The sequence below is a fragment of the Spodoptera frugiperda genome, chromosome 5 (assembly GCF_023101765.2).
Source record: "Spodoptera frugiperda isolate SF20-4 chromosome 5, AGI-APGP_CSIRO_Sfru_2.0, whole genome shotgun sequence".
NCBI classification, from domain to species: domain Eukaryota; kingdom Metazoa; phylum Arthropoda; class Insecta; order Lepidoptera; family Noctuidae; genus Spodoptera; species Spodoptera frugiperda.
The window spans coordinates 3,771,282-3,797,154 of record NC_064216.1 but is presented as its reverse complement, the minus strand read 5'-3'; the positions used below and the strand labels follow the sequence as shown (position 1 = coordinate 3,797,154).

General features: G+C 36.0%; 1 protein-coding gene across 2 annotated transcripts in view; it reads right to left on the bottom strand.

Moving 5' to 3' along the window:
- Positions 1 to 1,674: 1,674 nt before the first annotated feature.
- LOC118271882 (neuropeptide CCHamide-2 receptor) overlaps positions 1,675 to 25,873 on the bottom strand; it is a 114,742-nt gene continuing 90,543 nt past the window's right edge. The window contains exons 2-8 of one of the 2 annotated variants that reach the window (XM_035588138.2): positions 23,283 to 23,499; positions 22,043 to 22,262; positions 20,432 to 20,595; positions 15,163 to 15,356; positions 8,983 to 9,103; positions 5,559 to 5,741; positions 1,675 to 2,612 (exon numbers count right to left, since the gene is read on the bottom strand). In XM_035588138.2, the coding sequence (XP_035444031.1) occupies positions 2,573 to 2,612; positions 5,559 to 5,741; positions 8,983 to 9,103; positions 15,163 to 15,356; positions 20,432 to 20,595; positions 22,043 to 22,262; positions 23,283 to 23,491 (1,131 nt within the window). In that variant the 5' untranslated portion in view covers positions 23,492 to 23,499 and the 3' untranslated portion in view covers positions 1,675 to 2,572. Of the gene's footprint in view, positions 2,624 to 5,558; positions 5,742 to 8,982; positions 9,104 to 15,162; positions 15,357 to 20,431; positions 20,596 to 22,042; positions 22,263 to 23,282; positions 23,500 to 25,873 lie in introns of both variants that reach the window. The other variant, XM_035588137.2, reaches the window with a different exon arrangement.

Here is a 25,873-nt window from a genome sequence, read left to right as displayed (position 1 = left end):
AAATTAATTGCAAATAAACATTTGTTCTGTTTTGACTTATTTACGTAAAAAAACAATATAAAAACATTTCAGTTTTTGGAAGCCGACGTAAAAAAATCTTCATATTTTTTACTGCACACTAATAAATTATCGATCACTTTGAAGACTAGCTACTTGCATATAATACATGCAGTGTCCAAAACAAAGATACAAAAATAGCATTATTCACATTAAATACATGAATATACTTTAAAACATATACTTATGTACTTACACATAACCTTAAATTCTATCTTGTCTTACATCTTAAATAGATACATAGACTGCGCATCGCAGAAGACATCCATTGCTCTGGTCGTATACAAAAGATCTATTTATTAGTTAAGAAAATAAGCAATGTACTGCATTCATTGTTTGATTCACAAATGGAAAAGATTTTGTGACTTAGTCTTAGCTGCCAATAATTAACGCATTCGAATTTTAAAGTATATGTCGGCGCAACCACATCAACTAATCAGAGAAAGTAGAATAAGTTTGGTTAATTCACTTGATTGTCCTAAAAATCAGTTTATTAATCATCAGTTGATTATTTTAAGTTTAACACGATGTAAAATTAACGTTATCATTGTAATTTCAATACTTAACCTAAAACTTGGAAGCACGTGCTCGTGCGCCGAGTCCTATAAATACGCCCGCACTGTAGGCAATCGAGGCAGTTGCACTCCGATCGCCGTACAGTACGGACCTCTCTGGGAGTTGAATAAACTAAGTTTACAGTACTCGTGAAGTTTTTCTAAGCCCCAAAATGGGTGACCATCGTGAGAACAACAACTGTGACGTCAGCAATGATGACGTCACACTTTTTCAAAACACCACGTAGATTTCTCCTTCGTCATCAGAAGTGGGATAGCAAGAAGCCCTTACCCCAGCCGCTTCATCATCAGCTCTTCAACCTGATCAACTGGAACGAATCAACAGCCGCAAGTACATCAAAACCACGACCTGGAGAGTGAAAACAACCCACCAGAATAAACAGATAAGTATTGCATGGTTAATTACTCTTTTCAAATTTCAAAAATTCTAAATTAAACTCCGAGAACTCTACGAGACCCTCCGAGATATCTACGAGACCCTCCGAGAAATCTACGAGACCCTCCGAGAAATCTACGAGACCCTCCGAGAAATCTACGAGACCCTCCGAGAAATCTACGAGACCCTCCGAGAAATCTACGAGACCCTCCGAGAACTCTACGAGACTAACAACTAATTTATAATGAACAGAAATCCTTCTCAGAGAAAATACTTTCTTTGCCTACAGGTAATCACATCACAACATAACAAAACCAACGAGAATCACCGAGAACCTACGAGAATCACCGAGAACCTACAAGAATCACCGAGAACCTACGAGAATCACCGAGAACCTACGAGGATCAACAAAAAAATCAACGAGGCTGGTGCAGAGCGCGCACCGCCTGTCAGTATGGCCGTGTCGGCGCAACCACATCAACTAATCAGAGAAAGTAGAATAAGTTTGGTTAATTCACTTGATTGTCCTAAAAATCAGTTTATTAATCATCAGTTGATTATTTTAAGTTTAACACGATGTAAAATTAACGTTATCATTGTAATTTCAATACTTAACCTAAAACTTGGAAGCACGTGCTCGTGCGCCGAGTCCTAGATGAAGCCCGCACTGTAGGCAATCGAGGCAGTTGCACTCCGATCGCCGTACAGTACGGACCTCTCTGGGAGTTGAATAAACTAAGTTTACAGTACTCGTGAAGTTTTTCTAAGCCCCAAAATGGGTGACCATCGTGAGAACAACAACTGTGACGTCAGCAATGATGACGTCACACTTTTAAAACACCACGTAGATTTCTCCTTCGTCATATACAATTAAAAATAAATAGAGTTATCCTTAAACAAATACGAAAATAGAATACATAGCTATAGTCCCAATACCAAATCTGATTTCAAAATATTTGTACACAAAAATCCATCATCGTTCCTAAAACGCAGACATAGATTAAACAACAAATGAAGCGCTAACACTAATAACATAGTATACAGTATGGAGATCACTCGTATGATTTAAATTAAACTACAAGTAGTACTTGTTCGCAAAGGCATAATGTAACTAAATATTTCAACAATAACGAAAATTAAAAAAAAATCAAACAAAAGAAATAATGAAATATTGTTGGTTGTCTTGGAATGCTACGGACATGCGTTTGTTATAATGCCGTTAGAGAGTGTTCAAATTAGCTCAAATAGAATAATGCAATTTATGGCTTACCTACCAGGTCTATTTCGCTCATTTTTCGTATATTGTCAGCCAAGATGATAAAAAATATGTGGTTTAAATTAAGTCATAAGAGGATTCCCCATACGGTATGTAAACATCAAAAACTAATCAGATAAAAACAAAACAAAAAACATTCATTGTCTTTTGTATCGCCGTAAATACCATATTCCCTATCTAGTGATGCATTTCTCATCAAGATCTCCGGTTAGGAAGTCATTGGTGTCCCTGATGGTCATGATGGTGACACCATCAGCGCTGTTCCTTGATATGATGTTACTCTTCTTCTTAGTGCTTCCATAGTCGTAGTTTGATATCACAACGCTCTCTGTCGGGTTCCTGTAAGAGATAGAAAAATTACCGTTGCAGTAGACTCTGTAGGGTTTGTTGTGGTTGGGAGAATGGGGTCTGATGGTATTGTTTTGCTAGTGGTTTCTTGGTGGAGTATGCCTTTGGCTAGGATATGTGGTGGTGTCTTAGGATGAGCTTGTTAGCATATTTTATTAGCATATTTTATACTCCTTATGTAGTATGTGTGTAGTATATAGCTTCTTTAAGACTACTTAACTTACGTTCGTTCTACTACAGATATTTCCAAAATTCTGTTACCTACATCTTTTGAGGCATAAGTAAATTCAATGAATGTAGTCGAGAAATGGCGGTTAACCACATATTGGACGCCGGCAGCACCAGAAGAGTACGGTAACTTAAATGTTTATCCACCCATATTTCAGTTAAAGAAATGCGGGTAGAAAACCTAACTTGACTGCTGTGTATCTTCAAAATTTCTAACAAGTTTTTTTTTTGTATGCCCTTAGCCGGTTTCGACATACAAAAGGTAGTTCTCACCGACAAATGTATCTTACTCAGCTAATATGCCAACATGCCATGATTAACTGTAGTAATCTATAATATAAAAATAATTCGGGTTTTCCTTCTAGACGCTATAACTCCAGAACACATGAACAGATATCCACGGCTTTGTATTCGTTGGAAAGGTCTCGAGCTCCGTAAAGTTTATAGCAAAGAAAATTCAGGAAAAATTTACATCAGTGGCGAAACGGAGTCCGCCGAGTTTGCTAGTAGTCTATAATAGTAGAGATTTCATAGATTGACTTTAACTGCCAACAAAAATCTGTTAAAGGCAAATCCTCCACTAGCGCCTATTTTGCCATGGCGTTTAATCTATTAAGTCTAAATCCAGACTACAATTTCAAAATCGTTTATGCTTCTATAAAGGATTGGCAAACATGTTGTGTTGTCAGTACTATCAGTGTCAAGTCGTCGATCACTGACATACTCGCATCAATATCAGAGAGGTAACGTAGTGTGCATGATCAAAGGTCCATCTTTCGATCGATAGTAGATATCCATCAAAATGTGTATGGTTGGAAATGACATATGACTGACGTGTTTGTGTGAATCTTAAATGAAAACTGTGTGGGAGAGCCATGCTTTGGCACGAATGGGCCGGCTCCACCGGAGTGATATCACGGCCTCACAGAAATGTGAAACAACGCTCGCGTTGTATTTTGTAGTGTGAGTGAGGTTACCGGAGACCCAAAAAAAAAACTGTCCATTAATTATTACGATAGTTACTCAATAGTTCTCGATTGCCTCGGAGACAATGGTAAAGTTAGTTTGTTAAATTAAGAGAAAATAAAGTTGATTTCCAAGTCAACTCAAACACTCCAAAGTTTTTAGAGCCATTTTCGAAGTTTAAGAATTGACAGACAACTTGTTAATTAACTAAAAATTGTTTTGTCCCGAATTAGTATCAGCTGTTGTATCGTTACAGGGGAAAGGTTACTAACAGTCTTTCAAACAAAATATGCTGAAAATTATTACAATACCTAGCCCGACCGCAAAATTGAACTAGAAGACATCTAGTCAGACATTATCTAGACTTAGGATGCTGATGTCACCATCGAAATACTTGCCAAGCTCCTTTATTATACCTTTCAGATAAAATTTCATTCAAAGAACGAATGAGAGCAAATTCGCTCTCTCATTCATTCCGATCCATGAATCGTGAACAAAAGTATTTCATCACGTAAAATGAATGGATTTCAGCGGTTTACTGCGATAGTAATCCGCTAGTATTAAGTTATTTTGACAATCAAACGAATACCAGTACTTGTAGTGAGGTTGTTTTATAACGTTTATTTTGTTTGTGTTAAGGTTCAATTTTGCGTGAACAATTTATTTTTGTTAATTGAGGGATTTCAAGCTTAGTTACCAACCGAGTTTCATATTTTTGGCTAGGCAAAATGCCTGATAGGTTTTGGTATGTTTTTTTACTAACAAAACAAGATAACTACCTACTCTTATATTTTTCTCTGCGTAAATCAAAATGCATATCATAATTGATTTAAAATGGTTTTCCTAAAAAAGCTTGCAGTGAAGTCTGACTCAAAATAAAATGAGGAATGCAATGACAAAATAAATAAGCAAAGAATTTAGAAAGAAAATCCCTCAGATTTAGAGAGCGACAAAACGCAGCTTAACAAAGGCAAATGTGAGTGGTTTTCTTTCTAATCTAGAAGTCTTTGTTCGTTGAATAATAAACCTAAAGAACTGAAATTTAAGACACAAATCACGTTCGACATTGGTGTGGATGTGTGACAGCCCGTTGATCCAGATATACTCGTACATGACTAGTAAGCATGACGACTTGAAAAGTCAATTTTATCGTCTCGTTGGTAAAAATACCAAACATAAAAAACCTATTTTTAATGGTAGGTATAATCTGGTAAATGTGACGACGGATCACCTGATGGTACACTAATGGTACACCAGAGGGGTTACAAGTACCTTACCAGCCTTTTAGGGGTTAGGAATTTAAGGGTTGTTTGGGAATCGGGGATTGGAAAGATTAGGAAGGTTGTAATTGGGCCTCCGGTAACCTCACTCACACAACGCAAGCGTCGTTTCACGTCGGTTTTCTGTGAGGCCGTGGTATCACTCCAGTCGAGCTGACCATTCGTGCCAAAGCATGCCTCTTCTAGACTTGCTTAATAGTTTAAGCTAATGACATTTTATTTAACTTATTGAATCACTTAACACTAACCATCACTTGACCAGGGGCCTTAGTCTGCTATTACAATTGTGTCAGAATGGTCGAAGGAGCTATACAACCTACATAGCTCCGTCCCTCTTGCACTGCTCAATGATCGACCATTCTGACACAATTGTGATAGCAGACTAAGGCCCCAATGAGCTTGTTAAGTCCACCATTCTCTTTCTAAATAACTAAAACCCTTGTTAACCCAACCTGTTGCAGCGATGCCGATGTGTGCTCCTGAATGAGGTTTCGCAGACAGCAGTCCTGGACAACCGGGAGCTGCAGGTTGGATGAAGGGTCCCCCGTCGGCAGCAGAGGTAGCGATTGAAGTGTGACCTGAAGACTCCACTGACGCAGTACAGGGCCACTGGATTCACGCAGGAGTTGAGGAAGCTGGAAAACATGGGTGGTTAGATTTTCTGGATTGATTAGATGGATATACCAATATATATTGATATATTCTGGTGTTGCGGGTTTCTATGGACGGCGCTGATCGCTTACCATCTGGTGACTCGTTTGCTCGTTTGACTTCACTTTGACTCTCTCCTCCTATTCCATAAAAAATATACATATAAAGTATGAGTATAATGATTTTGGTGTTTTTATAACTTTTAAAGTATACTGGAAATTTTGTCAGTTTTGTGATTGAAAATGATTTTTTATCATCTTCCAACACGTCTATTTAGTTTTCATAGAATTCTAATATAAAAATATTTTCATTTCCTCTGTAACACCTGTTTCTGTTTGCAGTCAATATTTCCAAAAAATAATAAAAATATAGTTTGGTTTTCGATCTAAAAACAAAAAATGTTCGCATAAGCTATCCGATTCCATAAAATAGCTGCCCAATCAATCACACGAACTAAAATAAATAAAATAAAAAACTAAAACATTTTATTCCACCCTCTATTGGAAACCGTAGCGTATTGCACTAACAGAATTTAATATCCAGAGACCTGCCAACTCAACATGACTTTCGACCTCTGATGACCTTGCGAAGAAGATGGAGAGTGATATAATTCAAACAGAGAGTTTTGACCAGCCCATAAATAGCAACGCAACGTCACGCCTTTTATCCCCGAAGGGGTAGGCAGAGGTGCAAATTAAAAATGTACCGATTAAAAGTGAGTGTACATAGTATACAATGTATATTGTGTACATTGTATACAATGTACACAATGTACGTTGTGTACATTGTGTACTTTGTGTACGTTGTATACAATGTACACTCACTTTTAACCAATTGTCTTGTAAGTCCCATGTAATAGAGGCCTATTATTGCCATTACTGGGGACAATTCCAGACTCTCAAATTTTCCGAAAAAAGCTTAGCAATGCTTTGCCCGACCCGGAAAACCTGAGACCTCTTGTCTGGCATTTGTACTTGCGTCCACTCGACCAACGAGGCAGTCTATCCCATAAATAACACCGGCCATTCATATATCAAGTGTGACCGCGCACCTAATCTTTGCCAAGAGCAGTCAAGTCTTGGGCGCTTTGTCTCTTCAAGTGAACAGGGAACTGCAAATATCTGAGTTTGCGGACTTCTGTGTACTTGTCCCAGTCTTCTGAGTAAAGGGGTAGAGGTAAATATGGGATTTTAAAGGAAGTTTTAAGGTTTTGAATGTGTAGTTTGAACGTAAATAGAGTGGGACAAAATGATTTGTAAATTTTGTTAAAAATCATTTTGAATCTTTGTTTTGTAGGTAATATTTCTTTTTGTTATGTGTTGTATGTGTGTACATCAATAAATAAATAAATGCAAAAGATTTCTTTGTTGTTTGGTTATGAAAGTCATTTGTATCAATTTGAAATTAATTTGTGTTATTTTGTAACCTTGGACTTTAAGATTTATTTACAACTCTCATGGACACGGAAAACTTATTTAATATTGATTTATTAAAACAACAATTTGGGTCTAATATTATAATAGCTTTAAATTCTCAACTAATTGTTGTTATTTCGTCGCCACTTCTGTCAATAAAAGTCAATTTCTATCAAGAATTAGATAAGTAATTAATTTGATGAAAACAAAACTTCTAATTGGACTTGACTTTACGTACGAAATATTTTCTGAACTCCTTAAAATTGCTGTCAATTCCCAAGTTTCTCCCCCAAAATAATTGGAGTGATTAAATTCGGTCCATCAACTTTATTCCAAAGTGGAAAAGACAATGTAAAAATTTGAACATTTATTTGCGAAATTGGATCAAAATGACCAAACCAGGAGTTGTAAATCGTTGGATTTTGGTGACTGAAAATATATTGTTGGTATATCAATTGTTGGCTACTGATATGGGTGTCATGTGTATTTGAATTAGTAATTATGTTTGTACACGCACCCATACTACATAAGAAAGCCTTAGTTTTTTTTTTTTTAAGGGTGGAATGTCATCCAGTCTCTTCTCCCGCCTGAGTGTCAGACTCATACTGACTAAAAACCACCCCGTTCCTACTCCTGTCCTTCGAGCCGGAGCCCCGGTAAACCCGCTAAGTAGTCCGGAGCTCCGGAAAATCTTAGTATAAGGCCACGTTATATTGTTATTAACAAACAATATAAAACAAATCATTTAGTTTTAAGTCGTACTAAATGAATTAATCATACTGTATGCGTAAATGCGGTTGACCTCTCTGTGGTTCACTGAGTAAGCACAATCCTATCAGTCTGTCGATCTAGACCAAAGCTACATTATTCAAACAGGTCATACAATTCATATGCTTCTAACAAAGAGGACTAGAAAATTGACATTGATGTAGGATTATAGGGAAAGTCATACATTTTGCCAGTATATATGTATGAAGCAGACGACACAATAGATATTAATATTCATACTAAGTTAGATACAAATAACAGCTGATTTGAAGGTCAGGATAGTGAAGACTTTTGGACTGCCTTGTTGGTCGAGTGGTCGTAAGTGCAACTACCAGACAAGGGACATGGGTTCAATTCCCGATTCGGGCAAAGTATTACTGGGCTCACCTCATACATTTATACCACAAATGCTCAAAAGTGCTCAATAGCGGCATTACGTGCCCTAATGTGCATCTCCGCCTACCCCTTCAGGGCTAAAAGGCATGACGTCGCGTTGCAATAGTAAAGACTTCGGAGTTGCGGACTAGTGGGTTTTTTTATTTTTTTTTTGTGGGGGGAATATCATCCAATGACTTCTCCCGCTTTGGGCGAGGCGAGAGGGAGTGTCAGACTTACTGACTAAAAACCACCCCGTTCCTACTCCTGCTTTTCGAGCCGGAGCCCCGGTAAACCTGCTAGGTAGTCCGCAGCTCCGGATCAGGCATCAGCCCTGCTGGGCCCCATCTGTGGTGGTCTAATAGCTCTATGCGGAACGCGATGCGCCACACGCACGGACTAGTGGGTTTACAGGGGCTCTGGCTCGAAAAACAGAAGTATAAAGAGGTTGGTTTTTAGTCAGTCCAGTGCGGGAGAACTCATTGTATGATTTTTCCGGTCAAAATAAGTATTCAATGAACCCATTACAGCATAAAGTTTATTATAGCACTTATTATGATTTTAATTGAATTAATTATTATTTAATTAATTATTCACAATATATAGAATTTTCTAGCGTCCGATTTATCGAACGTTATGCTGTAATGGGTTAAATATAGTGACTTACCTAAGACAGAAGCCCATTATCCTCAGCGCGTGTATCCAATCGTTGTAATCTGTCTGTGCGGTTGGAGAGAGATGGAACCACATCTCCAGCGCGTGGTACGGTAAGAAGCAGATAAAGAATACTGGAACAAAAAAAATGTTTAGGAAAAAGTAGGACTATAAAAAAGTTTAATCTTAAACGTTTTAGAGCAATATTGTCAAGGGATCCTTGAAAATAAACAAACTTAGTACACAAACAAGGAAATAACAATAGATAATTGAGGAAATGGAGAAGAATTTTGTGACTTTACAATATTAATTGATAATAACAACGTTGAAAGATAATTTGTTTGAATGTTTATCCGTCAATCACACTGAAACTACTGAACGGATTTTGATGAAATTTGGTAAATAGGTAGCTTGGGTAATAGGGTACTAATTTTCCCACGGGAACGCGGTCGAAACCGCTGGCAAGAGTTAGTTACAATTAAATCATGCTCATATTCTGGTTTCTTAACTACAATCTTAACGCCAAACTGATTGTAACAAGGTCAAATTGTCTAAATTTCCATTAAAATACCTTTCTAACTAAAACGCGAAGAAAGTAAATGCTCTATGATTTAATAAAAAAAGCTGTTTAAAACTTGACTTTAAAAGTAAATTACAAATTTGAAATTGAGCGAATTAACTGAGAGTGAAAGTTACTAATTGACTTTTCATTGCTTCTAGAAAAACTGGAATTAAAAATGAAATGCCTAGGAAAATCTTTTTTTTTCGAACCATTTTTGAGATAGTTATAATCTGTTTTAATAACATCCATAGATCGTGATAGTCCACTACTGGACTATGAGCCACCCCTACATGAGAGGGTTTGCCATAATTTCCGAGCTTCTGAATGAATGTGTGTGAATTTTAAGTGTGGGAGAGCCATGCTTCGGTACGAATGGGCGGCCTCCGGTCGAGCCGGAGTGATAACACGGCCTCGCAGAAAACCGACGTGATACAACGCTTGAGTTGTGTTTCGTTGTATGAGTGAGGTTACCAGAGCCCCAATTACCTGTCTTTCCAATCCTTAAATCCCAAACAAATATTTTGGTGTAAATATATCGTATGTATTCATTCATATGCATGTAGTAAAAAGCGGTTATTTCAATATTACAAATAAACACTCCAATTATATTTATTAGTGATTCTAGATTATCAACGGATTTCGTACTTGATCTGTTTGACTAAAAAGCAATATATTTTCGTTGTGACGAAGTACCTTGAAGGTACCTTGAAAACTTGAAAACTTCAACACGAAACTGCTTCCAAGTTCGAAGGAGCTCTGGCTCGGTTACTATGTAAATTTTAAACCATCCAGTTATAAGTTCCGTCCATAGTAAATATGAAAATAGATTACCTAGGTATTAGTTTTGGTTGGATAAACTAGATTAATGGGTCAAAATCGAGATTTAATACTGATTTTGAATGTTTTGTTATTTGGGAGCAAGTGAGATGGGGGACAAAGAGGATACTTCTTTGATGACACCTGAGTTTGAGGAAAGTAAAAGATCTCTTCTAATTCCACTGGCTTCTTCCCCGAGTACAATTCTACATAAATTATTTTTATTTAACGAGGAATAATAATCCAATGACTTCTTTTGCCTTGGGTGAGGCGAGAGGGAGTGTCAGACTCTTACTGACTAAAAACGACCCTGTTTCTACTCCTGCTCTTTGAGCCCCGGTAAACCCGCTAGGTAGACCGTAGCTCTGACTACAGTTCTAGACTCTGGGCTATTATTTAAAAAAATAAAATCTAACCTGAAACCCCTTGTAACGGCCAACCAACAAAACACATAAAATTAACGTGTTACAATTATTGTAAACACCTCTTTTTGCGACAAAAACGACAGATTCTATCAAGAGATACCTTCTAATTCATTTTTAATCACGGTTATCAATGAATTTTAATGTCTTCATCGAGTTTCTCCGCGGAGAAATGAAATTCCAGGAGAGGTAAAAGTCAAGGCCAATCTATTTCAATGCCGTTTTGAGGCGCTTATTTTTTCATATTCTGTTCAACGATGTAATTTCATTTACAAGTAAATTGATGCAAATCGGAGAAGGAATATTTTCAGTGTCAAGTTTTATTGGTTCGGTTTTGTTTTTGTGGTCACAGTTTTAGTTTTATTCAAGGTTTAGTTTAAGATTTTGTGTATGAATGTTTACAGGTAGGTACTTTTAAGGTTTAAACACCTTGACCATTTCAGATTTGTTTACGACAGTTAAAACTTAGATTAAACTAGCTTCTTCCGCGCGGTTTCACCCGCACTGCTCAGTTCCTATTGATCGTGGCGTGATGAATTTAGCCTATAACCTTCCTCGATAAATGCGTTATCCAACACAATAAGAATTATTCAAATCGGACCAGTAGTTCCTGAGATTAGCGCGTTCAAACAAACAAACAAACAATCAAACAAACTAACTCTTCAGCTTTATAATATTAGTATAGATTAAGAATGCATTCGAAGTATTTTTAAAGTTTTTCTTATGATCCCAAGACGGGAAATCCTCATCAAATCACCCCCTCGCATGAAGAGGACGAAAGAAAGTCAGGCTGTTACTGACTAAAATCTATCCCCGGTGTCCCATCTCTTACGTGCGTACGAAGATACGAGACACGCAATTTTTCCGTAGCCCCCGAAAACATGGCAGTTTGCCTTGCCAGGTGCACAGAGGAGTTAGGATCGACAGCTTACCAAATTAATCCAGTTTCCATTAATTCTTTGACACAGGCCTCTTCAATAGCACACCACTGAGCACTTAACGTCTAAAAAATGAATGTGATTTGTCTAAAACGTACATACCTACAAAAGAAGAATAATGATTCTCCTTTTCCTTTTATTAATGCCCATATTTATTATACAATCCAAAATCCAAAGATTCCTAAAATAAGTCTTTTCACTTTTTTAATGGAAAAATTGTGACTATGTATACGTTACATTTGCAAAATAACTAATGTTCTGTCAATATTGATATCATAAATCCTCGTTAGGTTGTTTTGGCTCGAAGCCAGTTTTATTTAGCTAGCTAAGTCCAGATCTTGGTAATGGTATGCATTCTAGGTTGTGGATAGTCAATTTCACGTCACATTTTAATACTGTTTTGTTAGATAAACGACTGGAAGCTGGAAGATGTTCGTGAGTGAGACGTTAAGAGACTTTAGTAAGCTTTAACTGATGCGAAATATGCACTACTTATAGGTATTGTTGCTTCTATTTTGCCGTAATTTCTTTACTTTGCCTTTGATATTCTCCTTTGTCGTGGGTGTGTTTACAAACGGACAAGTTCACTTACATATGATACTTAAACCCGAAACAGCAATTTGTGGATCACACAAAGAGTTGTTCCGTACAGCAAAATTGTCAGGAAAATCAGGCAGAAAAATTGCTTGATAGTGATTATTTTGTTTCTATATTTCGATTAATTCGACTATTATTTTTATTATATAGTATATAAAATATTTAACTTACTATCTTTTACTATAAAACTAAGTACAGCTTTTTGTCAAGGAATATGAAAACACTTTCAAGATAAAATTCAATGGCATTTTATTGTCTATTGATTTAAGAAGTTGGATTTTACTATTCAAAACTCAATTAGCATTTGATTGATAGTTCGATCCTTAATTTTCAATGTTTGATGAAAATATGAATTTAAGAGGACTATCTTGAAGTAACTATCCAAAAATTCTTTTGAAATTCTCTATTGAATATTCAGATTTGTAATCGAATTACAATCGATGTCAGGTGGCACTCGACGATTGCAAATCGATTTAGAATACTCGTATATTAATCGAATCGAATCTAAACTTTACTAGTTTTTAAGCAATTTTAACTCAATTCGTTTAGCTTTTGTTTTTAAGTTGAGAACAAAAATAAGGTTTAATTTGAAACAAAAATAGTGTTTTAATAAGTAATTTACTGACGAGGTACGTGGATAGAATATATTATTATCGAAGTTTTTCCAATATAAACCTTCAACTAAAGATAATAAAATAAAAATTGGCTTGTAGTAGTTAAAATGCTTGTGATTATATTTTTGTTGCGTTATCTCACTTATGCACGCTACACACCTTAAAATTTAAGTGTAAAATTCGAAATTAAAGTAGAAGGTATGTAGCATGCATTAGGTATGAACGTTTTTTGTTAATTTTTTTCTTTATGGTATAAGCCGGTAAACTAGTAGATCACCTGATGGTAAATTATCGCCGTCGCGCATAGAAATCCGAAACACCAGAAGCGTTACAAGTGCGTTGCCGGCCTTTTGGAGGTTAGGAATTTAAGGATTATTGGGGACTCGGGGATTGGGAAGATTGGGAAGAGAGTCTCCGGTAACCTCACTCACACAACGCAAGCGTTGGTTTTCTCTGAGACCGTGTTGTTATTCTGGTCAAGCCGGCCCATTCGTGACGAACCATGGCTTTTCCACATTAAAGGCCTCATTGGCACATCTTTATAAAAAAACCATTTTGTAACTAAACGGTAATGAGATGAAAGATACTGAATTAATTATTACAGATTATTATCCTTACATGGGCAGACATACTTTAATTTGAAGCCAGAGTCAAAAACGAACCAACAACATATCAATTAAGTATTTTATTGTGTACATAATATGGTTGATATTACCCGATCTCGCGCGTAATTCGTTTAAGTAAATCGTTGTTTAACCTAATGAATTAAATTCAACAACTTGTTTACACGTGTCTACAGTTTACACAGTCGTTTGATGTGTTTGTATTAAACAGAGCTCATAATAATACTCCGTACTTTATGAGAATTTAATACTTGAATAGAATTGTTGTAATTTGCATTCATCTTTGCTATTTAATTAGACAATTTGCACCAACACACGTGAGTAATTAATATTCGAAGTTTTGATGTTATTTAATGTTTATTAAGAAGGTAAAGATAGTCATCAATGACGATAACCTTATCTTCTTACTCATGTCACACATGTGAAAGTTTGTGAATTTGTGATTTGTGTGTATGTTTGTTATTCAGTCACGTCAAAATGACTGAAGAGATCGGGATATGATTTGGAACAGTGGTAGATGGTCTAGAATAACACAGACGTAGACGTAGAAGCTAGTACTTATATTGCATCATTCATTCATATTCCAACGCATGTGGGATTTACCTTTACTATAAACTCTATCTTCTCAACCATCTCCTATCTTTCATTGATCATTACACAGTTTCGTTCAATCGCTAATATTATTAAGTACTTTACAAGCCTAAAATTATTATTTTTATCTTAAAACGCTAAAATGACGTAACTTTAATTGTTATTCTAAATATTAATATCTCATGGGCCCTCTAATTGACTGAGTAATTTCCATACGTTTTTTTTAAAACATATATCTCGTAAACCAATATTTATACGATTCAAGTGGGTACGCGAATACAAATAGTAGTACGAAGAACTATATTCTTATGTAAATTAAGTAAATAATACGTAGTTCGGTAGGCGACAGTATAATGAGGATTTCCACAAAAAAATCTAAGTTTTTCCTTGTATACTATGATATCCAGCTAAGTACATATCTCAGAGTCTACAGTGATGATTAATCGGTAAATAGGTTTTTCAAGGTAAGTATCTGGTTGGAAGCTAATAGTACTGTTAGTTTTATATGTGTATGTTTGTAAACCCAACCATGACACAGAAAAAAATCCATGTGTAATTGGGGGAATCACAAATTTAGAATAGGTGATTGGGGATTTTCAACCTATCCGTAGGCGATAGGTTGGCAGATTGAGTCCCCTGTAACCTTCAGACAAATTGTTATTTATACTAATGTCATCTCATCATCCGTCTATAAGTGGACACTGTTGGCCAAAGCCTTCTTCTCATACAGAGGTTTAAGCATTAATCACCACGCTTGCCCAATGCGGGTTGGATATAATTATAAATTATAAGGCTAGGTTTCATCACAATGTTTTCCTTCACCGTTTGTCAATGGTGTCTAAATAATCTTAGACAGTACATATAACTCTAAAAAAGTCACATTGGTACTTGCCGCTTCGAACTCACACTCTAGCTTGAGAAGCGGGTGTCTTAAATGTTCGGGCCACTACGACAGTTTACATACAAATATCGGATTCATAAAACGAATTTATAAATTAAATTAACCGTTGAATGTTTCTCATTCACTTACCAATAACAAACACCAGCACCATACAAGCGACAGATTTCCTAGCCTGCGCCTGCGCCTCTCCCTGTCCTCCGTGTAAAGCGCCTGGCATTTCCCGCGTACTGGCCAGTAGGCGCTGTGCCATTAGTGAGTAAAAAAAAGCAATCACTAACAATGGCAGCCCGTAGTATATTAACGCCTTTGCTAAAGTCATCCATCTGTAACAAATAAGGAATATCAGTAAAAAAATCTATTTAAGAGCCAACTATGTTGCAATTAAAAATGTACTTTATTGCAACTAGGTATAGGATGCAAAAAAAGGAAATCGGCCGTCCGCATTGAGCAAGCGTGGCGATTAATGCTCAAACCAACTCCGTGTGAGAAGAGGTGTTTATCGGCTTATACAATAAAAAAAGAATACAGTAAATAGTAAAAAAGGACACATCTCTATTTGAAGACAATATGTGAATTACCTAATCAATTACTCAATGTTTCGTCTGTTAAAAAACCCCATTTCGTATGTTTTTAAAGTGTCAGCAGGTTCTTGAAAGAACCAAAGAGGTTACCAAACCAGTAGCAGCGCGACAAAGCTGCTCATGATGTATATGAGCTTCTAGCATGGCTTGAAACTAGCCGAGTTCCTCGTCAAACAGTTACGTGAGTAAGCCGATAACATAATAATTAATTTAGGTAGTATGTCTCACGAAAGTTATAATAAAATTAAACCAAAGATGCTCTTGAAGATCTGAGTTAAACTTCATCTATCCGCTTGGGAACAATAAAAATGATATAAAAATATATCATAACTTAAAAAACAAACTTCATTGTGTCCTTGAAAGTTGCCAAAAGCGAGAAAATTGCGGCGTATTTTTGTGGTTTTATTAAAATCTTTGTCGGTACGCAAAATACCTGTCTAATATACCCAGAGACCATCAGTTTTACTAAGAATTCTTACAATTAAATTCATCAATGTGGTTATAATTAATGGTGTCAATGGTATACCCATTATTAACGAAGCTTCATTAAATCCCCATCTTGCGGTTGGAAATTCCATAACCCACTACAAAATTAATTGGTATCACTACACTAGTTAAGTCTTACGTATCAATTTTATTGGACTATTTTCCTGTAGGATATTATTTAAAGTAGTCAATCCTTATAGTATTGTATTATTTATACCTATATGATTAATACATTTACCTATACAACTATTTTTAACCGACTTCAAAAAAAGGTTCTTAGTTTGACCTGTATGCATGTATGTTTGTGCGTGATTATCTCGCGTTTGGTTGAAAGTTTCATACTTTGGAGAAGGATTTAGGTATATTACCTGATTTAAAAAAATGTAGGCAGTAAAGAAAATTGAAGGCAATTTTTTTTTTGTTTTTATTGTACGAATAAATGTACTGGAAGTACAAATTATGTCATTTATGAATTCAGCTTATTAGGGGGTGACTTTTTTTCTTACTATGAACTGTTCATAAATGTATATTCATAAAATATGGAAATTCATAAACCGAGCTGTTGTTTCACAAACACATAGCTATACAGTATTTAGTTAATTTTAACTTGGAAATACATTGCCAATTTGTCATTTCGTAGTTATTAGGGTATGTGAATGTCAATGACCGAGAGGGAATGTCAGACTCTTACTGACCAAAACCACCTCGTTCCTACTCCTGCTTTTCGAGCCGGAGCCCCGTGAAATCCGCTAGGTAGTCCGCAGATCCGAGAACCGTGAACCTTAGAATCCTCACAAATGACATGATCCGCATGATCACTCAAAGTTCAAAGGCTTGTTAATTAACACACACATACATAGGTCCTTTAGTTTCCTAGCGGAACCTGAATAAAGACAAAAAGTAAAAGAAAAAAGGCATCCAAATAGTCTTTATGACGTCCTCCTTTGAATAAGATTTTCCTGTGTCCATTGAGTTATTCAATTTTGAACTCTCGGCTACAATCTTAAGTCAGGTTTTACATTAAGGACGACCTTTAATTTCTTCCTAGTCTCTGTCTCCTAGTTCTGGTAATTAATAATTATGTCGAAAGAGAAAATACCGTTGTCTTTTACTCCTTTTAAAGTATGTAGGTACAAAGATTTACTGTTAGTTGCTTGTGTAGCAAAGCGCGAGTAGGTACTGAGAAATTACTTTTTTCTTTTAATTTTTTTTAACTTCTTACTTTCTTTGCATTTTACAGGACTTATTTAACCAACAGTGTTACATAGTAACTCTTTTTATACCTCTTTCTACCCCATGTTTAGTGGATTTAAAAAATATGTGTTAGGTATAAAGAGTTCTTAGACTGATTTATTAGTTTGGTACCTAATAGCTAGCTAGTACGATCGTTAGCAAAAAGTTCTGAATCGAAATCCAGAACGTTTTTCGTTCGATTCGGTTTTCACTTAGTCAGGAATTACATTGGGATTTTGGGTTTCAAAATTCACAGTAAATGCAGAATCAGCAAATGTTTCTAGTGCTTTCCAATAATACTGCCCCTGATTAATCTAGCCTGACTAAATCTATCCTAAACCTAGGATATGTGACCATATAAGATATTAGAAACCTTAGTCATTAACTTAGACAGAACTTCACAACAGATAGACCAGTCCCAGATTTCATTCATTGCCTAATTCCATTTTGAAATCCCGAAAGGATCAATTGCCTTTGTAGGGCGAGTCCAAATTGCGTTATAAAACTAATAACATTTCACCAAAAGGATTATCTGAGGCTCGAAATCTCTATTGTTTATTATATTGTTAAACTGAAGCGGGAAAATGTCTCTATTCAATTTATTTCACCGTTTGTTTTGTTTATAAGATTATAGTAATTCAGCGAAATGGTTTCGTGACCACACGGTTTACATTATGGGGGGTGATCTCGACTATTGGGGGTGCTAAATTTGGAATTCTTCGTATATAATAGTTAAGAGCCTGAAATTGGGGTTGACAGGAATTCCTGGTATTACAATGGGGTCAATAAAATATCATTTTAAACAAGCTTCTGCCAGTGGCTTTGCTCGCGTTTCTGTGGGATAAAAAATATCCTATCACCCAAATCAACTCATGCCCTGTTTGTACCTATACCAATTTTTTCAAAATCTGTTATCTAAACAAACAAACTTTTACATTTATAAAATTTAGTATGGATGTCGAACTAAAACTACTTACGGGCAGTAGATACCTACTTTGGCCAAGATTGAAGTGAAATGTATGTAAACAAATCACTAAGGTGAGACATCTGGCCATACCGAATGGCACTTTACTGTACCTCTATCCTTCTGCTGTCACTCAAAACTGTCAGTAAGTATACCCTACTTACCTAGTAATGGGTTGGGTGGGTGTGTGACCATACGCGACGAAATTGATGAAAAGTAGTTCCTAGCCTAATGGTTTGTCCTCAAACATTTTCTATCGATCTAGGTGTTGCCCTAACCTAATACATTCCTAAAAAAAATTTGTGTAATGTATATGTAAATAAATTTCTTGTAGGTATAGTGACTTAGATCACATCAACAGCCTTTAAGTAGGCACTGCTGATCAAAGGCTTCTTATCACATGAAGAAGGTTTGAGCATTAATCACCACGCTTGCCCAATTCGGGTCGGTTTATAAGATCCCTAGAGTTTATCTAGAGTTCAAAATTAGCATTTGTTACGGATAAATTATTCATAAACAATATTATACAGGACTATTACCAAAGAGGTTCGTTGCTACGATTCCATGTCGAGAGCAATCCACATTGACATATGAGGCTGAATAAATTATAACCTGTGCTTCGGTCATCGAATTTTGACAACAGTTGTGTCATTCGTTTTGCATACTACAGTGGCGCTAAAATTAAATTCAAGTCAGCCATTTTCATTTTATGAAAATGTAGTGAATATAAAATATTTTGTTGGAATGAAAATATTTTATTGTTGTAACAGAATGCGTGTTGCGACATCAGGTTATGTTCCAAAGACAAAACTAAAATTTAACTTTGGTGATAATTTCAGGATTATTTAGGGAAAAATGTATATTAATATTTTTGATTGCCTCGTTGGTCGAGTGGTCGCAAGTGCGACTGCCGAACAAGGGGTCTCGGGTTCGATTCCCGGGTCGGGCAAAGTATTACTGGGCTTTTTTCGGATTTTCGAAAAATTTCTCAGTGCTAGCACGGAGTCTGGAATTGTGTCCTGGATATGGCAATAGGCTCACCCCCTATTACATGGGACTTTAACACAAAATGGTGAAAAGTGGGTGTACATTGTATAGCGGCATTACGTGCCGTAATGTGCACCTCTGCCTACCCCTTCGGGGATAAAAGGCGTGACGTCCATGGATGTGTGTGTGTGACGAGTTTTTAATATTAACTTTGTTCATCATTATTGTGTTAAAGTATTACATATAAAACTAAACACTACGAACTGAAATTGTAAACAAAAGAAGATTTTCTGAAGAATTCTGAAGCAAAAAAGCATAAACTTATAATCCTTATCGCACTTCCGACGTAAGAAACCATCTTCACCCTTAAACCCCCAGCTAACGACTAAGATAAAGCCATACAAAATGATACTCTATTCAAATAAGTACAACATTCAATTTTACATGAGAATAAAAAGCAATGATGATATTAGCATCAAAGTGTCAGAGAGAATGAAATTGCTAAAACAGTTATGTCAGGCATTTGAATTGGTGCGGTTAGAACATTTGCATTAACGCTGCATAATATTCTGCGTTGCATTTCAAATTAAAATTCTATCAACGATCGCTTCTAGCTAGGGAAATTAGATCTGTTGTAGATATTTCTTTTAATGTTCTACAGTAAATAGATATACTAGTGCTTTTCCACCAGAGACGTACTATGCTGCGTTGCTGTGGATATGTTTGGCTTCCATCAATCAATGAATATTCATTGGTACACATAGCTTAGCACTGGTCAAAACGGTCTCTGCTAAGCTATGTTTTTATATGGAAAGATGCATGCTATGGATGGCTTCCATACTACCGATACATCGCTTACTCGAGCTGCGCATCTTTGAAATAATGTTTGTAGTTCATATTTTATTAATATTGTTTTAATTGGTTGTTCATTCATACAGTTATCAACGATAATAAATAGCTTTAATACAGTCACTGTGGTGTACAATATAACTAGTGATCCCGTCTACTTACCTTTTTGATCTACATCATACCAAAACACCGTTTATACTACAAAATACCTTAAAACTCCCAATTACCCAACCTTAATCATGCAAACAAAAACAACAAAAAAGCAAACGTAACAACATTAAAACTAAGTTCAAATTACTTTGGGTAGCTGTCCCATCCAGGAGGGAAAGGCGTGCAGTATACTATGGTGACATTAGGCCTTATTCGTAGTGTGACTGTGTTTGAGAACAGAGCCGCTGGCGCCGCGAAGATAAGTGCCGCTGCCCATATGAATGTCGCGCAAACCAAAGGGAGTTTTCGAAGCTGTAACAAAGTTTTGAGTTAGTAAAGTGCTACAAACTATTAAAGGATAGACTAAGTAGTTAGTGTATAGTTACTCATGTGTAGTTTATCCACAGTTGTGGTGACATGATCTTTGTGTAGTTGAGGTGTTTAGACAGTAATTAGGGTCGGGATTTGATGTTAGGTTAAATAAATATGAGGTTCGGTCGTTGAGAAAGTAGGTCGGTATAGTACTAGAGTAGAACTGATAAGGAACATATTAGTCTGTTTTCGGAATTCTCAATAACAACTGACTGCCTTGTTGGTCAAGTGGTCGCAAGTGCGACTGCCGTACAAGAGGTCTCGGGTAGACCAAAGTAGCTATTACTGGGCTTTTTTCGGTTTTCCAATCGAAAATTTCCCAGTAGTAGCATGGAGTCTGGAATTGTGCCCAATATATAGCATTAGGCTCACCCGTTATAATATGGGACTTATAACACAATTGGGAAAAGTGGGTGTACATTATAATATAGCGACATTACTTGTCGTAATGTGCACCACTGTCCCCCTTCGGGGACAAATTACATGACGTAAACAACTTGAAAAAACTGCTTGTTACATTAAAAATGTGAACCTCTCATAAGCCAAAAGATAATTATTATCAAAATTCGAAAGTCATCTCGACCGTCAAACTCATAAGCCATGTTTTGAACTCCTGCATCAGACAGACAAACTACAAATTAATCAAGTTCGTCTCATCTTATAAGCTAGCCTGACAAAAGTTTCCCCTACAGACCAACTGTTTCTTATCTACTTGAAAACATTAAGAAAATAAATAAATCTTAACTTGGTATTGAGTGGCTGATATTTTGTTTCTTATTCACAACTATTTGCTTTATCTAAGGCTTCTAATCATATATCTTTGTTAACACAAATATTTCTTCAGCTAGCAAGAACTAAATTCTATGTGTATGGTGCAAAAATAAGTTTAAACATTTATTTTACCAAAAATTAAACCGACTGCCTCGTAGGTCGAGCGGTGGCAAGTGCGACTGCCGGACAACCCTCTCAGGTTCGATTTCTCAGTAGTAGCACGGAGTCTGGATTTGTTACCAGTATACCTATGGTAATAGGCTCACTCCCTATTACATGGGACTTATAACACAAAATGATGAAAAGTCGGTGTACATTGTATAGCGGCATTACGTTTCGCAATGAGCACCTCTGCCTACACCTTTGGGGATAAAAGGCGTGACGTTGCATGCATTTACCAAAAATATGATTATCCGATCACAGAAAATTCGTTCGCCAAATAAAGCAAAAAAGTCTTTCAACCCTATTTCAAAATGCGCTCAGGCGAAACTGGCCGGAAAAAGCCACCTGTCTCAAATCGATCCTTCAAACCGTCTAAAATCCACCGGCTCGAACAAAATACATCTTTTCCCAATAACATCGATAAAACATTGTTATAAAAATCCAATTTACCCACCTGTAACCTTCTAAAAGGATTTACTATGGCGCAGTAGCGTTCAGCTGATAAAGCTGTCAGTGTGAAGACTGATACTCCAATGCTGACGTCTTTACCGGCTTCAGATATCCTGCAGATGACTTCTCCCCATGGCCAGGACTCCAAGGTATAAATAATTGAGACGAATGGCACGCATATGAGGATCACCAGGAGATCTGCTAATGCCAGCGAGAATATGTACCTGTAGGATGAAATATTGGTTAATGGTGATAGATAGAAGGGTTTAGATAGTAATAAATGTTGTAAAGGTTTAGTTGTTATACTTTGGAAATATTTAAATCCAATCATTTGATCGACTACAAATAATTTTAAGAACCAGCCATGTAAATTATTTTTTTTTATCGTTATAAATATTTAAAATGTCGAAATCCTGGCGTTGCTCTGGCGCTGATCGCTTACCATCAGGTGACTCGTTTGCTCGTTTGCCACCAATTCCATAAAAAAATCATGTTAAATTCTTTGCTTACTCGTTAGACCGAATCCTAGAACCGCTAACTATAAGTAAATTCTAAGAAGACACGATGAAGGAATTTGATAATAATTTTATTAATGATCATAAATTACTGTTAGACAAAAGCTTGACATCACTTGATGTAAGTAGGCAATGAAGAGATTCTTTCAACACAATGCCTTATCAAGGAGAAAGTTATGCTCAGGGCAAAGTTTTATATGATAGGGGAAGTATTATGAGAATTAATTTCACATTCGATGGGGAAATGTAACAAATGGAAGCGAACAGGGAAGAGCACGAAACTAGGTTAGTTATCGAACTAGCTTGTTAGGTAGAAAGGTTCATCGCTACTTCGGAAATGCAACGAGGTATGAAAAGGAATTTTCACGTCGATGAACTATTGAAATCTAAATATGATGAAGATTATTTAAAAGAAAAATAGTTCATGGATATCAAATACCACGAAAATAAGCGTGGAATCCAAAAAGTTATTTAATTAATTTTTTTGGGTGACAATCATCCAATTACTTCTCCTGCTTGGGCAAGGCGAAATGGAGTGTCAGACTCTTACTGGCTAAAAACCGCAGCTCCAGGTCGGCTTAACAAAATCCTACCATAATTCTTATCAACATTAACAAGTCCAATGCTCATGGCACAAATACACCAATTTGAAAATTTGCTAATTGAATAAAGAATGTAAAAAAGAGAAAGACATATAAATACGACAAAAATATAACCCATTTTACTTACGTGTTCGGCGCATTTCTCATGCCTCTGTGTCTGACATAAACGATAACCAGGGTCCCATTGCCAAGGACCCCCACTATGAAGATGATGGCAAAGAGGATGGGTACCAGGTACGTCTCCAGCCGTTCTTCGTAGGGAGTGTAGTCACTCTCTGTCTGGTTGTCATCTGGGCTGTAGATTAGGACCGACGCGTTCGGCTGGGCGGTGAACATTTTCGATCTGTGGAAGAAGATAAAGAGGTTTTAGTTATAGTGGAAGCTATGAATAGAGAGTGTTTAACTGTTTTGGTTTGAGCCTAATGCCAGGCTTAGGAGACAGAATAATATTATCATGTAAAAAAATACGAAAAGAAAGAACACAGGTTTGATTATCGACATTTTCAGATGCTTAATATAGTCGTGTTTTCAATATTTCTGATGATAAACGGTAGTAGTAAAAAATGGCTGATGCTAAGTTTATAATGATACTATAGCTTTTACCAGCGGTTTCACCCACGTTCTCGTAATGTAAAAAAAGGTGGCTTATGTGTTATCCCAGACTAAAATCTACCCCTGTTCCAAATTTCATTTGGATCTCTTCGGCCGTTTTGCGTGTAGGAGTAACAAACAAACATTTTTCAAACTTTCACTTACGGCCAATTCCAATAACCTACCTATCGGTAGATTTGCCTACCAGAGGTAGAATTTTGACACATTTTGTATGGAGCTTATGTCAAAATACTATCTCTAGTAAGCAAATCTACCAATAGGTAGGTTATTGGAATTGGCCGTTAGTTAGTTAGTTACGGGGTACAATAATTCCATGTTATATTAGTTAAAGTTAATTCGATAAATATGACAAAGAAAGCAGTTGCTTTTCAATTGAGACCTTTACCCGAAAAAGACTTTCGTACGCTTGACGATGAAATACAATGTTTTGTATTAAAACTTTCAGCCTACAAAATTTCACCATTAAAACGATATCCTAATAACAATATAACTCAGCTTCCTCATACAAAATATAGCAAAACAACAAACTTAATTGTATTTAATGTCATGTAACAAAGGAGAGTTTAACTTTTAATTGAATCTTCTACGGACGAACTAGGACGGTGAAATGTAATGAGTAATATATTTAATATTGAAAATATTATAATGTACAACTTTTTCGTTAGAACAGCTTTCAGGAATGTAATTAGTTATTATACTGACAGTGTTTGATCTGTTTATTTTTTCTTGTTCCAATTAAAAATTGCTGTTACATTTTGATTTTTTAATTTATGTAATTTAGTTGTTACTTCTTCAGATTGTTATTTTCCTCTTCATGTTTATGACTGTCTCGTTGGTCGATTGGTCGCAAGGGTTCGATTCCCGGGTCGAGCAAAGTATTACTGGGCTTTTTTCGGTTTCTCGAAAATTTCTCAGTAGGAGCATGGAGTCTGGAATTGTACCCAATATAATATGGCGATAGGCTCTCCTCCTATTACATGGGACTTATGTAACACAGATAGTGAAAAGTGGGTGTACATTGTACAGCGACATTACGAGCCGTAATGTGCACATCTTCGATGATAAAAGGCGTGACGTTACAATAAAATCATTATTCCGACCAAAACTATAGTTCACATTTGTTTTAAGTAGTCAGTATCCAAAAATAGACCCTAAATTTATCCTACTTTGAGTGCAAATTGGTCACCTAATATGTCAAAGACGGTTGACCTTTTTTTGGTCGACGGTACGTTCCTAAGTGGCTGAGGGTTCTATCTGCATGAATTTTCGGCTTTCTGGGTCAATGGAATTTAAATTTCCAATTGAATGTGGGCTCTGTGTATGAAGGAAATGTTGAATATGTTATCGATATAGAGACTGTTTTAGAAGTGTTGAATTATATAGGCCAGTGAAAATTGGTAGTTTTTTAGGATTAAGTTTATTAAACCTAAATGTTCAGCAGTGGACTTCTTATGTCTGATATGATGATGATGATGAAAAATCGCAATATAATATTATTTTAAAACAAATAAGTCAATATACTCCTAACTATAGAAATCAAACTCACTATTTATAAAAATATATTTTTGAAGCATAAAAATACCTTTGTGTATTAATATTTTTACTGCATAGAATATTCACAGCTTTACGTCATCAATAGATAAGAGAAATCTTGAGAAGGGTCTACAGTGTGACATGTCAGTGGATCACATTCGGTATACATTACAAAAACATGAACGTTTACTGTTTGTGTCGTAGAGTGAGATATGTCGGTTTCGTATGTGGGAGTAATACATGTGTCAGATTATTCCTTTAGTCTCATCCAGGTGTAGACTAAAGCAATAATCTAGCCTTATGTTCTTAAGTTCATTAGTAGGTAAGTTTTTCTCAAATTTTATTTCCAATCTGACTATCCATTTTTTTTCAAATAATGGTATATTAGCTCTCTTTGCCAGCGGCTTCACCCGCGTTCCCGTTATTCCAGATCATATTTACCCCTGTTTCAAATTTCATCTAAATTCCTTTAGCTATTTGGACATGAAAGCTTACTAAACGCACAAACATACAAACATTTGCATTTATAATATTAGTGAGATTATAAATTCGAATAAAATAAAAATACGCTAC